The sequence below is a fragment of the Mytilus californianus genome, unplaced genomic scaffold (assembly GCF_021869535.1).
Source record: "Mytilus californianus isolate M0D057914Y unplaced genomic scaffold, xbMytCali1.0.p SCAF_9, whole genome shotgun sequence".
Lineage (NCBI taxonomy): Eukaryota > Metazoa > Mollusca > Bivalvia > Mytilida > Mytilidae > Mytilus > Mytilus californianus.
Window position 1 is genome coordinate 24,250,768 of NW_026262745.1, and position 13,293 is coordinate 24,264,060.

Here is a 13,293-nt window from a genome sequence, read left to right on the forward strand (position 1 = left end):
TGCATTTAGATTTTTTATTTTGGGCCCTGTTTTCAAATTAGTCCATATTAAGGTTTGAAGGGTCCAAAATTAAGCTTTAAAGTCTTTGTTTGATTTCAACTGGAATTAAATTTTTTGTGTTTTTTTATATGCTGAATCTAACCATGTTGTTAGATTTTGGATATCAAACCATACTAGGTAAATTAAATGTCCCATTTCAAATTTTTAAGATCTTTGATCACATTTATTTTGTGTCAGAAACCTGTATCATGTCAAAAATTTGATCACAATCCAAATTCAGACAGTATCAAGCTTGAATAGTGTGTCCAAACTTGCCCCAACTGTTCAGGGTTCGACCTCTGCGGTCGTATCAGGCTGCGCTCGGCGAAGCATTTTATTCTTTTTGGTTTTCAATTTTCTTAAACTTTTTTCACTTATTTTGTATGACCCGCGCAAAGGTAGGCGACCGTTTGCCTGTGCAAGATTTTAAGTACCCAGCAACATTCGATTTGAACGGGGTTGTTAAATCCAGTATCCTTGTTGGGAGAATGCCATGCTCTCTCCTTTGCACTAAAAACACACCTTATTGTTGTAAGTGACATTTTGCAAGTAAAATTATTTGCTCTACCCAAAATACCGTCTCTGTTTATTATTATTGCTATAGACCTACATTTCAGAATCTATCATATTGAAACGAATGGACTCTACTCGTTTTATCTAAACTTTATTAGGAACGACCGAGATTAATGTGTTTTTTTTTGTATATTGTTCTCTTGAGTGCGGTAAATACAAGTATTTGACGATTAGCAAAACAAAATAAAACAGGTGAGGTCGTACTTTTGTTTGATGATGTTTTCTGAGCATTTTGAAATGAGTTTTCCATATTCTTGATAGATTTTAAAAATATTTTTGTTTTCTAGGTTAAGTGGGTTTGCTAGCAAACAACTTACAGAAGGAAATCCAAATTTTACGGATTTGAGCGACAAAAACAGACCAACAAGGATTGCAGAAAACTTTCATGCGGTATATGATGACGAGTGGACAAATGCATTAGAAGTATTGTCTGCAACGAAGAAGGGAAATTTGACCGAAGAACAAGCCATTCACAAATTAATGAATCTTGTTAAGGTATGAAACAATAATATTCTATTCTGCGTTACCTAAAGTATGTATAAAAATTGTCAAATGAGTAAATTGGTCAGACTATTTTTGAAATTAAAATGGTCGCTATTGTAATGAAGAAGATTTACGGCCCTAACTCGTGGTATTATGCGGTGTATTTGATACACAGAATATATATTCTTTATAAAAATGTTCATGCTTTTTCTACTTTGATACTTAAAGCTTGTATACCTAATGTATCTTCATTTTTTTCTACAGTGTATGACTTCATGTATGATCCAATTTGATTGTTTTTGGTCCTAACTTCACCCATTACAGAATAATGAATTTAAAGGAAGGACTCAATGATAAAAGAACAATTATATAGAATACGCCATTTTAAGACTTTTTACTTCAAATTGTAGTTATTTTTGGAAGGTAGAGATGCAATATCTCTAATTCTGTTAATGTTTACAAGTGGTCCACTTCATATAGTTTTACGAGATGAGTTTGAAAACCATTTGTTATCTTTCGCCTCTCTTTTGCAACATTTTGTGATATTTTTGAACGGTTGTAATTTCTACAATTGCATCTAAATGGGTTAAAAATATATTTTTATGCCCCCGCCTTAGCGGTGGGGGCATTAAGTTTTACCCTTGTCCGTCTGTACGTATGTCCCAAAATTGGTTTCTCTAACTTGAGTTTGCCTCAACCAAATGTTATGAAACTTATATACAAGGCTTATAACCACTAGACACAGATCAAGTTTGAATTTTGGTGGCATCACTTTAACCGCTTTAGAGTTATGCCCCTTTATAAATGGAAAAATTGCAAAATTTTTAGTTTCCGTTCTCTTACTTAAGTTTGCCTCAACCAAATGTTATGAAACTTATACACAATGCTTATTACCACAAAACACAGATCAAGTTTGAATTTTGGTGGCATCACTTTAACCTTTCTAGAGTTATGCCCCTTTATAAAAGGAAAAATTGCGAATTTTTTAGTTTCCGCTCTCTTACTTAAGTTTGCCTCAACCAAATGTTATGAAACTTAATACACAATGCTTTTTTCCACAAAACACAGATCAAGTTTGAATTTTGGTGGCATCACTTTAACTGTTCTAGAGTTATGCCCCTTAATCAATGGAAAAATTGCAAAATATTTAGTTTCCGTTCTCTTACTTAAGTTTGCCTCAACCAAATGTTATGAAACTTATACACAATGCTTATTACCACAAAACACAGATCAAGTTTGAATTTTGGTGGCATTTCTTTAACCATTCTAAAGGTATGCTCCTTTATAAATGAAAAAAATTGCCAAATTTGTAGTTTCCGTTCTCTACCTTAAGTTTGCCTCAATTAAATGTTATGAAACTTGTACACAATGCTTATTACCACAAAACACAGATCAAGTTTGAATTTTGGTGGCATCACTTTAACCGTTCTAGAATTATGTCCCTTTATAAATGGAAAAATTGCAAAATTTTTATTTTCTTCTAAATATCAAGTTATTTTTAAAATCTTCCTTTGTCCATGATTATATTTGAATCAACTACAATCAATACTTTATACAATGCAATGTTTAATTTTGACTTCCACTGATAAGACACAGATCAAGTTGAATTTGGGTAGTGTCACTTTAACCATTATTGAGTTATGCCCCTTTATAAATCGAAAGATTGCAAAATTTTTAGTTTCCATTCTGTAACTTAAGTTTGCCCCAACCAAACATTATGAAACCTATACCCAATATTCATTACCACAAAACTAAGATCAAGTACAAATTTTTTGTTTCCGTTTTCTAACTTTAGTTTGCCTCAACCAAATGTTATGAAACTTATACACAATGCTTATTACTACATAATACAGATTAAGTACGAAATTTGGTGGCGACACTTTTACCATTCTTGAGTTATGTCCCTTTATAAACATTAAAATTGCTGAATTTTTCGTTTCCGTTCTCTAACTTTAGTTTGTCTCAACCAAATGTTATAAAACTTATACACAACCGTTCTAGAGTTATGCGTGTTTACAAATAGAAAAATTGCTGAATTTTTAGTTTTTGTTCTGTACTTAAGTTAGCCTCAACCAAATGTTATGAGACTTACACACAATGCTTATTACCACAAAACTCAGATCAAGTTCAAATTTGGGTAGCGTCACTTTTATCGTTATTCAGTTATGTCCCTCATAACTATATGATATGCAAGCGGGGGCATCATCTGTGTCCACATGTGGACACTATCCACATTTATTTTTAATTGTTTTTATGAATAACGACGGCATTGTTTATACTATAAGACGAACATTTGTTTTACAAAATAACACACACGCAGATGAACTTACGTTTTTCAATTTGTTAGGCTTTCATTTTTAGTTGAGCACGAAGTATTTTGTTTTTTCATGCAGTCTATGAAGGGATATTTTCAGGGCACAACAAAGTTCCACATTTGGAACCTGTGGGAAAATATTTAGTGTCCTATTTAAATGGTTATAACTTAATAACAGTAGGTGAGACAGCCATGGTGTCTTCAGTAATGATCATGGACCATTTACCGTAGTAATGTCTCAAAATTAATGATTCAAGTATGAAATTGACCTTATTTTTAAATTACAAAAGCTTGCAATTGATAGAAATGAAGAATGAATGGAACATATTTTATAAGATGAGACAAATCAAATGAAATAAGGCTGAGTTCTCAGGGGTCACCCCTTCTGCCATTTTAGGATGATCCAGTAACTTGAAAATAGAAAAACTACTTGCCGTTAACAACATAAATCTTAGGATCTCCTGTCGAGATGAATCGAAATCAATGATAAGTTTTATTTGTTTTTCATGTCCAAAAACAATGAATAATCACTAGGACTAGTCTTCACAGGATCATTCCTGTTCCTTACTTTTTGGAAGTCCAATGATAAAAACTAGTTATATTTTATCAATTTTAGTTAAGGGGATTACTCATTGCTGCAACCATTTCTTGAGGGAAACACAATATTCCTCCCAATAGATGATTATACAAGGTTTGACCGATTTAACAACTACCGTGTGGTTTTCATTCCGAAATCTTTCATCAAATTAAGGCAACCATTGTTTACCAATTTTTTAATCTCAGAAATCTATTGAGACAATGCAGATCAAGGCAATATGAAAAAAACTCTAAAAGGAACGAGACCGGTTGCGTCGATATTGTAAGCGTCTTCTGTATTGCATACATCACCTGCCACGCAAATCCAAACTCAGTCAAAATGTTACAATCGGGAATATGACACAATCGTTAGTAAAACAGATCACACGACCATTTTGGTATCTACAGATCTAAGACCGCGAAAACATGTTGCTAGTTAGTTGAGAAAGAGACACATCGTATCAACCAATTTGTGATGGCGACCGTAAAACTTATGTGGTGTCGATTTCAGTGGTTCTTCCTCACAACTCTGTTTTGAGCAGTTTTTGTGCAAGAAGCCTACTCCTGTAAATGAAGTCCTTATAGTGTAAACATGCACGAACGTAACGTATTTATTGAGATATGTAAACGCCATACGATGGTGGAGAAGTAATGTTATTGTTGAGAAATGGGAAGTTGACAATTTGAATGTAGGGAATTTTCACCGTTACACCGTCTTCTTCTTGCACTAATGTTTTGTTCGACTGAAACATTGATAGTTTTACGTTTGTCAAAACGTAAGTAAACGGAAGACCGTTCATGTCGAAATTCTTCATTTCTCTTAGGTAGCAATACACAGTTAGGAAAAAATCTTAAAATTGGCTCTCATAATTTTTAACCACCCTCTTTTCCTTCCTATCTAATAAATAAGGCTTTAGTTACTATTTGTGTTATGCATGTGTATATTTCTGGAAAGAGCATCTTCCATAGATTTCATTTTCAGTAGTTAAAAAGGTGAAATATAATCTCTTTTTGGTGTAACCATGGCAACAATCTGCATTTATTTGATACAAAATATTGCAAAAAAGGGGGTGAAAATGTCACAAAAGTCTCCAAAATTTGGTCCAAAGGAAAATTTCAATCAATTAGAGTGATACCTTTCCTGAAACCATAGACATTTATCTATCAAGAGGTCCAAAAAAATTCATATGCCTTTCTGCTCGTTTTTCCATAAAATTGAATTGAAAAGATCGAGCGTCAAATCTTTGTTGATAAACACTACAATAATTTCTGGACCTATGGGCGGTACGGATAGGAAAATACGGACTGTCAAACAGAAAAATGGCCTACAAAACATGCTAAAAACAATCTAAATGTTCATATAAACCCACTTCGAAGGCTATATTATTCTTCAACTATCTAAAAATCAATTTTATTGTACAAAAACTTTCATATTTAAAAAATTCACCATGGCCATAATGCGAAACTAAACTTCTAACTGTGTATTGCTACCTTATATAATTATATGATAGGTATATTGTTTCCTTTATTTTTACGACGTCTTGATAATATTTAGTATCAGAATGGTGCATATGTTCATAATCACCGTTGTACGATTTACCATATCCTGATTAATAAAAAAAATATCCACATACATCGTAAGTCAATATTTTAAGTGATGTAAGAATTATTTACAAATTGCCCTACAACTTAGGCCCAGAGACTTAACCGCATTATATGTAAACAATTCATCATAATTTTGTCAAGAACATATAAACCCCGACATTTTGTCATTCAATCAGATCGTCATATCTATACTACTAAAGGAAGAGACCGATTTCATTGAGCCGCAACTCCTCTGAAACCATACAAAGTCGGAAATATTTGTGATATAACGTATAAATGTGGTGTTGTGGACTTCCTAAATTTGTCTTTGAAACAAGCTTTTTTCGACAGAAAACGCCAATTTTTTAGAAAATATCCAAATTCGGAGACCGTTATCGATCCGTGTCTTATACGCTTTCGCCATGCTTAGTCGACGTACTGCCCGCGAAATGTATAATACTAAAATAACGAGGTCATGAATTTCGTACAGGGATTAATACTACTAAATTCAATCTTTGTCACCTGAATTTTCCGGTTGTAGTAAGAAAACCAGGACGGGTTCAAACAGGAAGATTTTGCTAGCAGAGAAAACTATGCACCTTATAATCAGCACGACTTTATCAGATGACAATACGAATACTAAAAAATTCAGGCTTAGAATAAGGCGTAGGTACTTTAATTCAGTCACGGATCCGCGATGTCGCGGGTGTTTTCTAGTTAAGTTAAATTGTAACCAGTCAAAATGGAAATCACTTGCAATTAACACATTTATGTGAAAAATCCTATTTTTGCCTCAACACAATTGCTAATCATAACCCAAAAATGGGTAATATTATGGGAAATTATGAGCAGTATATTTTTGTCTGTAATTATGAGATGCAAATACTGTATAAACCGAAAACAGTTTTAAAATGAACATGATTGTACAACTGTTGTAAAATTAATTCATATGCTTGTTAATTTAGTACATTTATTATTAAAGATTCATCTTTTTAGGAGATATACAAGTTTTGTTGCAGTACCGCAACAGACCAGACTTTAAACATTGTAATGAACATTTTAAAACCCTTTGCGATTGATACAGTGAGTATTAAGTCTTATATTTCAATGTATAATCATTAAACAATTTGCAACACATATATAGGATTCTCAATTTGATTTTAAATTTGTTTCTACCATTGATATATATTGGTAAATGAAGTAAACAAATCTTTTTCTGGCAGAATTTTCCATACAATCAGATATTGCATGCCATTTTTGTTTAAAAAAAATCATCACACGTTTTTAAATTGATTTAGAATAAGATATTTTAATTGTATCGATGCAGGTTCTGCAGTCACAATAACACCCAAAAAAATTATGAAAATTTTTTAATTATAGATGCAGTACCAATTGAGTGTAACCATGTTCAATTGGTTGGATTCATCTTAATTTGCCCAAAGACCTTTTATTAAATGAAAATGAAATTAGATTATTAGAATAAATAAATAAGTAAAATTTAAAATTATGTTCTTCGTTTGTTTCCTTTTAAATGACAGTATAGAACTTTTTGCAATACAAGAAGACTAAAACTATGATTATAGAGCTAATGAATTTAAACGAAAAATCTTTTGCACATTGCGTGTATGTCTAATGCATCATGATTAATAATTACACTCAATGGTGGTTTATCTAAATGACAACCACTTTTGACCATATTTTAAATGGTCATGTTTAAGAACCGCAGTCAAATAACAACATATGTAGGTAACCACAATTTGTGAAAAGCAATATGAAACAAGAATATGTGTATATAGGACACAATGACCCGCTCACACAATTACAGTTCTATAATAATTGTACTGCGAAGTTTTAATCGAAACCACAATTTGGCAAATAGTGTATAAAATTCGCATATACATTAACATCTCTACCAAGTTTCTCTTGATGTTACCTCAACTTCATAAAAAGACTTACGTTTACCAAAACTTTAGACTGATACGGGACAGTCGAACAGTCCGTAACACATAATGCTCGAACTTCTATTTTAAGCGGTGCATAAAATGATAGGCAAACCAAGATATGTAACTTTAGAATGTCTAAACTGCTTTTTAAATTTGATATAGCAGTTTGAACGTGATCCAGGAATCCGATGGTTTTTCACTTCAACCATTAGTGTATGATAAAATACATCTGACCGAATATTATTTAGTAAAACATATTTTCATATGACCAATCAGGGGAAAACTTTCGAGGCTCTTGATAGAATCGAGTATTGAATTAAGTTATTGTTTAATTGATCCTCTTCGGTTGGTAAGATTACGCTTAAGTTAACTTTAGATATGTTCTATGTTTAGGATATGACATATTATTTTGTATTTACAATATCGTACGTTATCTTTAACAGCAACCAGGTGGAAAAGACGATGGAAAAGTATTCAGGTCTGATTTAGAGCCTAAGGTAAAGCTTCTGCGACGTGAATATTGTATGGAACCAATTGCAAACATCACAGAGGTTTGTATTTGCCATTGCCATTTTAAGATAAGTACTTTGGGTTGATGCATTTCATACTTTGAGGGTTTAACTGGAAGTGAATCAGCGTTTAGTATCCAACTTATGTTTTTGTCCACTACCCCGTGATACATTACAGTACATTGTTTGTTTGTCTGTGTATAATAAGACACATGGACAAATTCATATAGTTTATGTACCGCCTGTTACGAAAATGCAGAAGCTTTTCAAAGGCGTTCTATTTCCGGTGGCATGAACATTTGTTTATATTTTTACACATGTATAAGCATTCGTACATCTCATTCCAATGTAATTGTTGGCACAACTTCCTGCAGTTATGATCTATTGACTTTTGAAGTTTTAAAAAGTTTTCATGTCAGAAGTGTTGTCATTTTGCATTAAATTATCGAAATTATATCCAGATGAGACATGTCTTTATGTCAAAAGTTTTTGGCTTTCTTAAGGGAATTTTCATAAATTCATATGATTTACATCCTCAATAAGTTAACCCTCCCAAGCTGTACATCGCATGATATGCTTCCTTGTACAAAACATAGTATCAACTATATATAGTTGAACGCTTTTTCAAGAATTGTGAGTACTCCATGGTTATTTATTATATAATTTTAGCTAAGGTTTTTTTTCTGATAAGAAGAGGAAATATAGAAAATGAGATGTGGTATGATTGCCAATGAAGCAACTATCAAAAAAAACAATGGACATTGGATAATAAATGGCATTTTACAGTGTTGTACAACTTCTATTTTACCATTTTTCAAACGAGTTTTTGGTTTTCAATAGCAAAATATAGAAATTGTCATATTGAAAAGGAGGTAGGCATTTTGTGTTTGTAAATTTTCTTCTAAAAGTCATTATATTTATGTCACCGTCTATTTAAATTGTTTATCCGATTGATATTTGTCGTGTCTTATTGCAAGTCCTAGATTTTGTTTTACTCACAAACGTAGGCAGGCACCTTTTATCCGGAAATCTTCCTATGTCACTCCGTTGATAGTAAAGAAATTATTCACAGAACTTTACTTACACATGGTCATTATGTACCTCCTTTTTCTATTTTTATTCAAATGATATATAGGTTTCCTATATCAAAATAAAATACATATACACAAGTAATGTTTATGTGACATAATACGTATATAGGCCTGAAGGGAGTGACACTGACACCAAATATTCGTTGTTTATATGACCACTTACGCATATTCGTCGTTGAGGTTTATCTTTGAATCGGGGAACATCGAATTCCAAAAAAATTCCAGAAACGTTGTAACCATTTGTTTAACAATATATATACATTTTGATGAGTCTCGTTCAGTGACTCACAATCGATGAAAAGAGGACGAGATTGTCGTAACGACAATTGTAACATATCCGCAGTCATTTGTGACACATATATTCCATAAGCAGCAACCATTTACTAGGTTTTTGTAACTTCTTTCATTAATAATTGGATGGAACAAAGCAATTGTGAACTTAAACTTTAATAAAACATTATCATATTAGTTTAGCAGACTCGTGATAAAAGGGGAAATTGTTAATCATTAACACATTGTGAACTTTTGCTGTTCAATTGTTTAATTAAGTTAACTTTCTGGAATAACCCCGTCTTTCCTACAACTTTGTCTTTGGATGTCATTTCCTTGAAACTTATTGTAAATGATCTGTATACTTCTAATAGCGGGGTATTAGTGTTTGCGTCATACAAACTATGTATACATGTACAATATATACAGTGTACGTAAAAAATCCCATCGCTTTAAATTAAAAATAAAACCAACCTAAAACCAACCGGTAGAGGCTGAGTAAGTCGAGCTCTTCCTTTTTTCTCTGAATGGATTCAATTTTGTAAAGGTAATGATCCAATGAGTGCAAATGAGGAATTAACCCGTCAATGATCGTCAATATACAGACCGGATTTGTTGGCTTAATGATATAAAAATGATTATTCTGAGATTTTAGTGATTCGTATTCTAAATCATTAAAGGTAAAGTTGAAACGTGAGTCATCAACGTTCTACCTTTTTTGGAAAGATTGGAACCTGTTCCGATTCTTTCCTAAGGCACCGGCCTCCCAAAAAGAAAGTAGACAGATTAGCTATTAAATCAGTAACTAACACTGACATATAGTCCCCAATTGTTCTCATGTTTGTATACATATGCACAAATTAACTGTAAAAAATTTTGTTACATCTTAAATTAGAGTATTTTGTCAAAAATACAGTAACTGATTACTTTTTTCCATTTACTGGCTAGTTTTGTCTTTTTACTCCAGTAAGAGTATTAATACATTATCAGTGTGATTGACAACTGTCATGATCAAGGTACAATTAAACACAAACTTAAGGGTGGGACAATAATTGGAATTCTATATAAACTCCTCCTCCTTAAAGCCAATCATAATTGACCAAATGACATAACTAATGTTTATGCATACCATGGCAGACCACTCAATACACAAACTTTGACTTCATTTAGTATCAGATATTATTTGATCTATATAGGTCAGTATCTGTCTTCATGTCTATTTGAAATTAGTATAAATATTAAATGGGCATTTCTTAATCAAAATTATATACAGATGATATATATAACGTTGAATTCACACTGCATTAAACAAAACATTTGTAAATTTTGTTTGAAAGATGATTGAGTAAGGATTAATACATAATAAACCAAAAAGAAAATCTGTATGAGTAAAAAATCCAAGTGGTGTCTATTTTTTTCCAAATCTGTTCCTCAATTATCTGTTATTAATCCATCATTTGAATAGGTCACATTTATCAGTGAAGGTGCTATAGCAAGTTGTTCTTGTCCACCATCACTGCAATGAAGGAGTAAATGTGGTTGAAATTATACACTCAATTCTTCCAATCTTTCCATTAGTGATTTGAGATCACTTGATTAAATTAGGGTACAGAAGAGATATTTGTTTTATTTTCGGGATTCAATTACTTTCAAGCACAAAACTGAACAAATTATATAACATGTTTTTTTAAGTAGTATTACGGAGTGCAAAACAAAGACTTTATACTTTGAAAATCACAGTAAAAAACATTTTGGTAATCTTTAGTGAATACAAACTTAACTCATCGACCGATCCCAATATCATCATGGTATACGACATCAGAGCTATTATTCAGTTTAACCTGGGATATATGATATGCAAGTAAATTCTAGTCATTCCGAGCTTGGTGGTTATTGAGTGTTAGTACAATCAATACGCCTTGATACTATGCATTCAAATATCTCATCTGCGATTTTTATTCCTTCAATGTTGGTACGAGTTAGTTAAAGGTTCCAACTCCTTTAGACAAAGCTGAACTTAGATGGTTTTGGATATTGCTTTTGGTCATATAGCCCCTGAAGTATTCATATTTCCCCTGAAGTATTCATATATCTCCTGAAGTATTCATATGTCCCCAGCTTTCAAATGTTTTGTTTAAACGTTTTTAATAAAAGTGTTAATATACGTGCGTTCAGAAAAGCGCTTTCGACGCTCCAAATTTATAACATAATGTTTTATTTTCATTGTCTGGTACTAGGTTAATACGGCTTCTTATTGAGTGTTAGTACTCGAGTTTATCACTAGCCAAGTAGTCAGTAGTTCGCCAGTAACATGATTTATAACATACTTTTCCTACATTTTCTGTTCATAAATTTAGAAAATTTAAGAAGCTAAGGTTTCAACTCATTAGGCAAAGTTGACCTTAGATGGTTATGGTTATTTCATTTTTGGGGGTAGATTGTTTACGTATAGCTTTCAAATGTTTTTAAATCGTTCTTGATGAAGGTAAATCCAGCGCTTTAGAAACACAAAATGTATTTGAAGTTTTATTATATCCGCGCTTTCAACAGCGAGCGGTGATATAGTGATGGGGGAGTATGACTGTCTGTCCTTCCAGTTGTTCGTTCGTTCTTCTTTCTTTTTGTTTTGCACTTTCTCATTCATTTCTTCATCTGAAATTTTTTGGGGGTTTATTTTGGGATGGCATGGACTCGGGGCTTCGTTATATCTGCACACTATAGTACGCCTTTGTATTCCGCTTCTCTTCCTAAACCCCTAATCATAATTTAATGAAACTTTCACCGAATCATTACCATATTATAATATTGTGCCCTTCGTATTGGAGGTTCCCTTAGCCTATCATGTACTTTTTTGGGTTCCTGACACAGGCTTCAATACACATGTTGTTTACATGTCAGTAACTAATTTTCATAGGTTTATTGCATTCATCATTAATTCAAAATACAACGACTGTTCTGCAAAGCCATAACACGTTCAACAAATAAGGGCCAATGTTATGTCTGTAATTAAGTACACGTATGGTTTAGGATTTGTGATGTACTAGGAGATAAGATGTCAATCAAACGACGCAAGTATTCCTCAAATAGACAAGGTGCTCAGAGATGGCAAGACAGTCTTCACTACTAATGACGATTCGAAAAAGATACTAAAGATATTTTATCAGCAAAAAAAAAACAAAGAAAAACGTGAACGACAATTATATCGACACAATAATTCATCTATGGAAAGTCAAATACCAATCGTAACTACTCGGCCATTCTTACAATATTGTAGGCGCAGCGAGAATGGCCGAGTAGTTACGATTGAGTCTAATACCTGCATCAATTGTTTCTTAAAAGCATATAATCCTCGATTAAAGAATGACTTTATCTTTTATTTTTTTCAGAAATTTAAGAGAACAAGCGAAGAATTCAAAACTATGCAAAAATACCCAGAAGTAATTAGATATACAGAAAAATGTACGGAACTTTTCTGGCTTATGCGAACGGTGGATCCCCCAATGGTTTTGAAATGGCCGGAACGTGGCGAAGCCTTAAACGTTACATTATATAACCATTACAACAAAAAGGGCGATAAGGTTTCATACGCCGTCTGGCCTGCTGTATTGTTACATGAAGGAGGAGCAGTAATGTATAAAGGCTTTGCCAAACCACAATAGAAATTTTAGCTAACGTTCTATTTTGCAAAAATTGTAAATATTTATTTATTGTCATATTTATTAGATGTTCTTTTAATAAACTTATCGAACTTTTACTGCTACAGCAATCGCATTGTAAGAATTATCAGGTGCGTCTTTGTGGATCACTAAAAATAGCCCAAAGCTTTGATGACGTCTTTTCAGATTTCTCATACCTGTTATCAATTTAAGAATTTATTCCATTTTACCTTTACCAACATTTTTGAAGTTATT

General features: G+C 32.5%; 1 protein-coding gene across 2 annotated transcripts in view; it reads left to right on the forward strand.

The window, feature by feature from the left end:
* LOC127714130 (uncharacterized) overlaps positions 1–13,144 on the forward strand; it is a 37,269-nt gene extending 24,125 nt beyond the window's left edge. For both annotated transcript variants that reach the window (XM_052220103.1, XM_052220102.1), the window contains exons 5-8: positions 900–1,107; positions 6,566–6,652; positions 7,956–8,063; positions 12,769–13,144. In XM_052220103.1, coding sequence (XP_052076063.1) covers positions 900–1,107; positions 6,566–6,652; positions 7,956–8,063; positions 12,769–13,041 — 676 coding nt within the window. In that variant the 3' untranslated portion in view covers positions 13,042–13,144. The remainder of the gene's footprint in view (positions 1–899; positions 1,108–6,565; positions 6,653–7,955; positions 8,064–12,768) is intronic.
* The last annotated feature ends 149 nt before the right edge of the window (positions 13,145–13,293 follow it).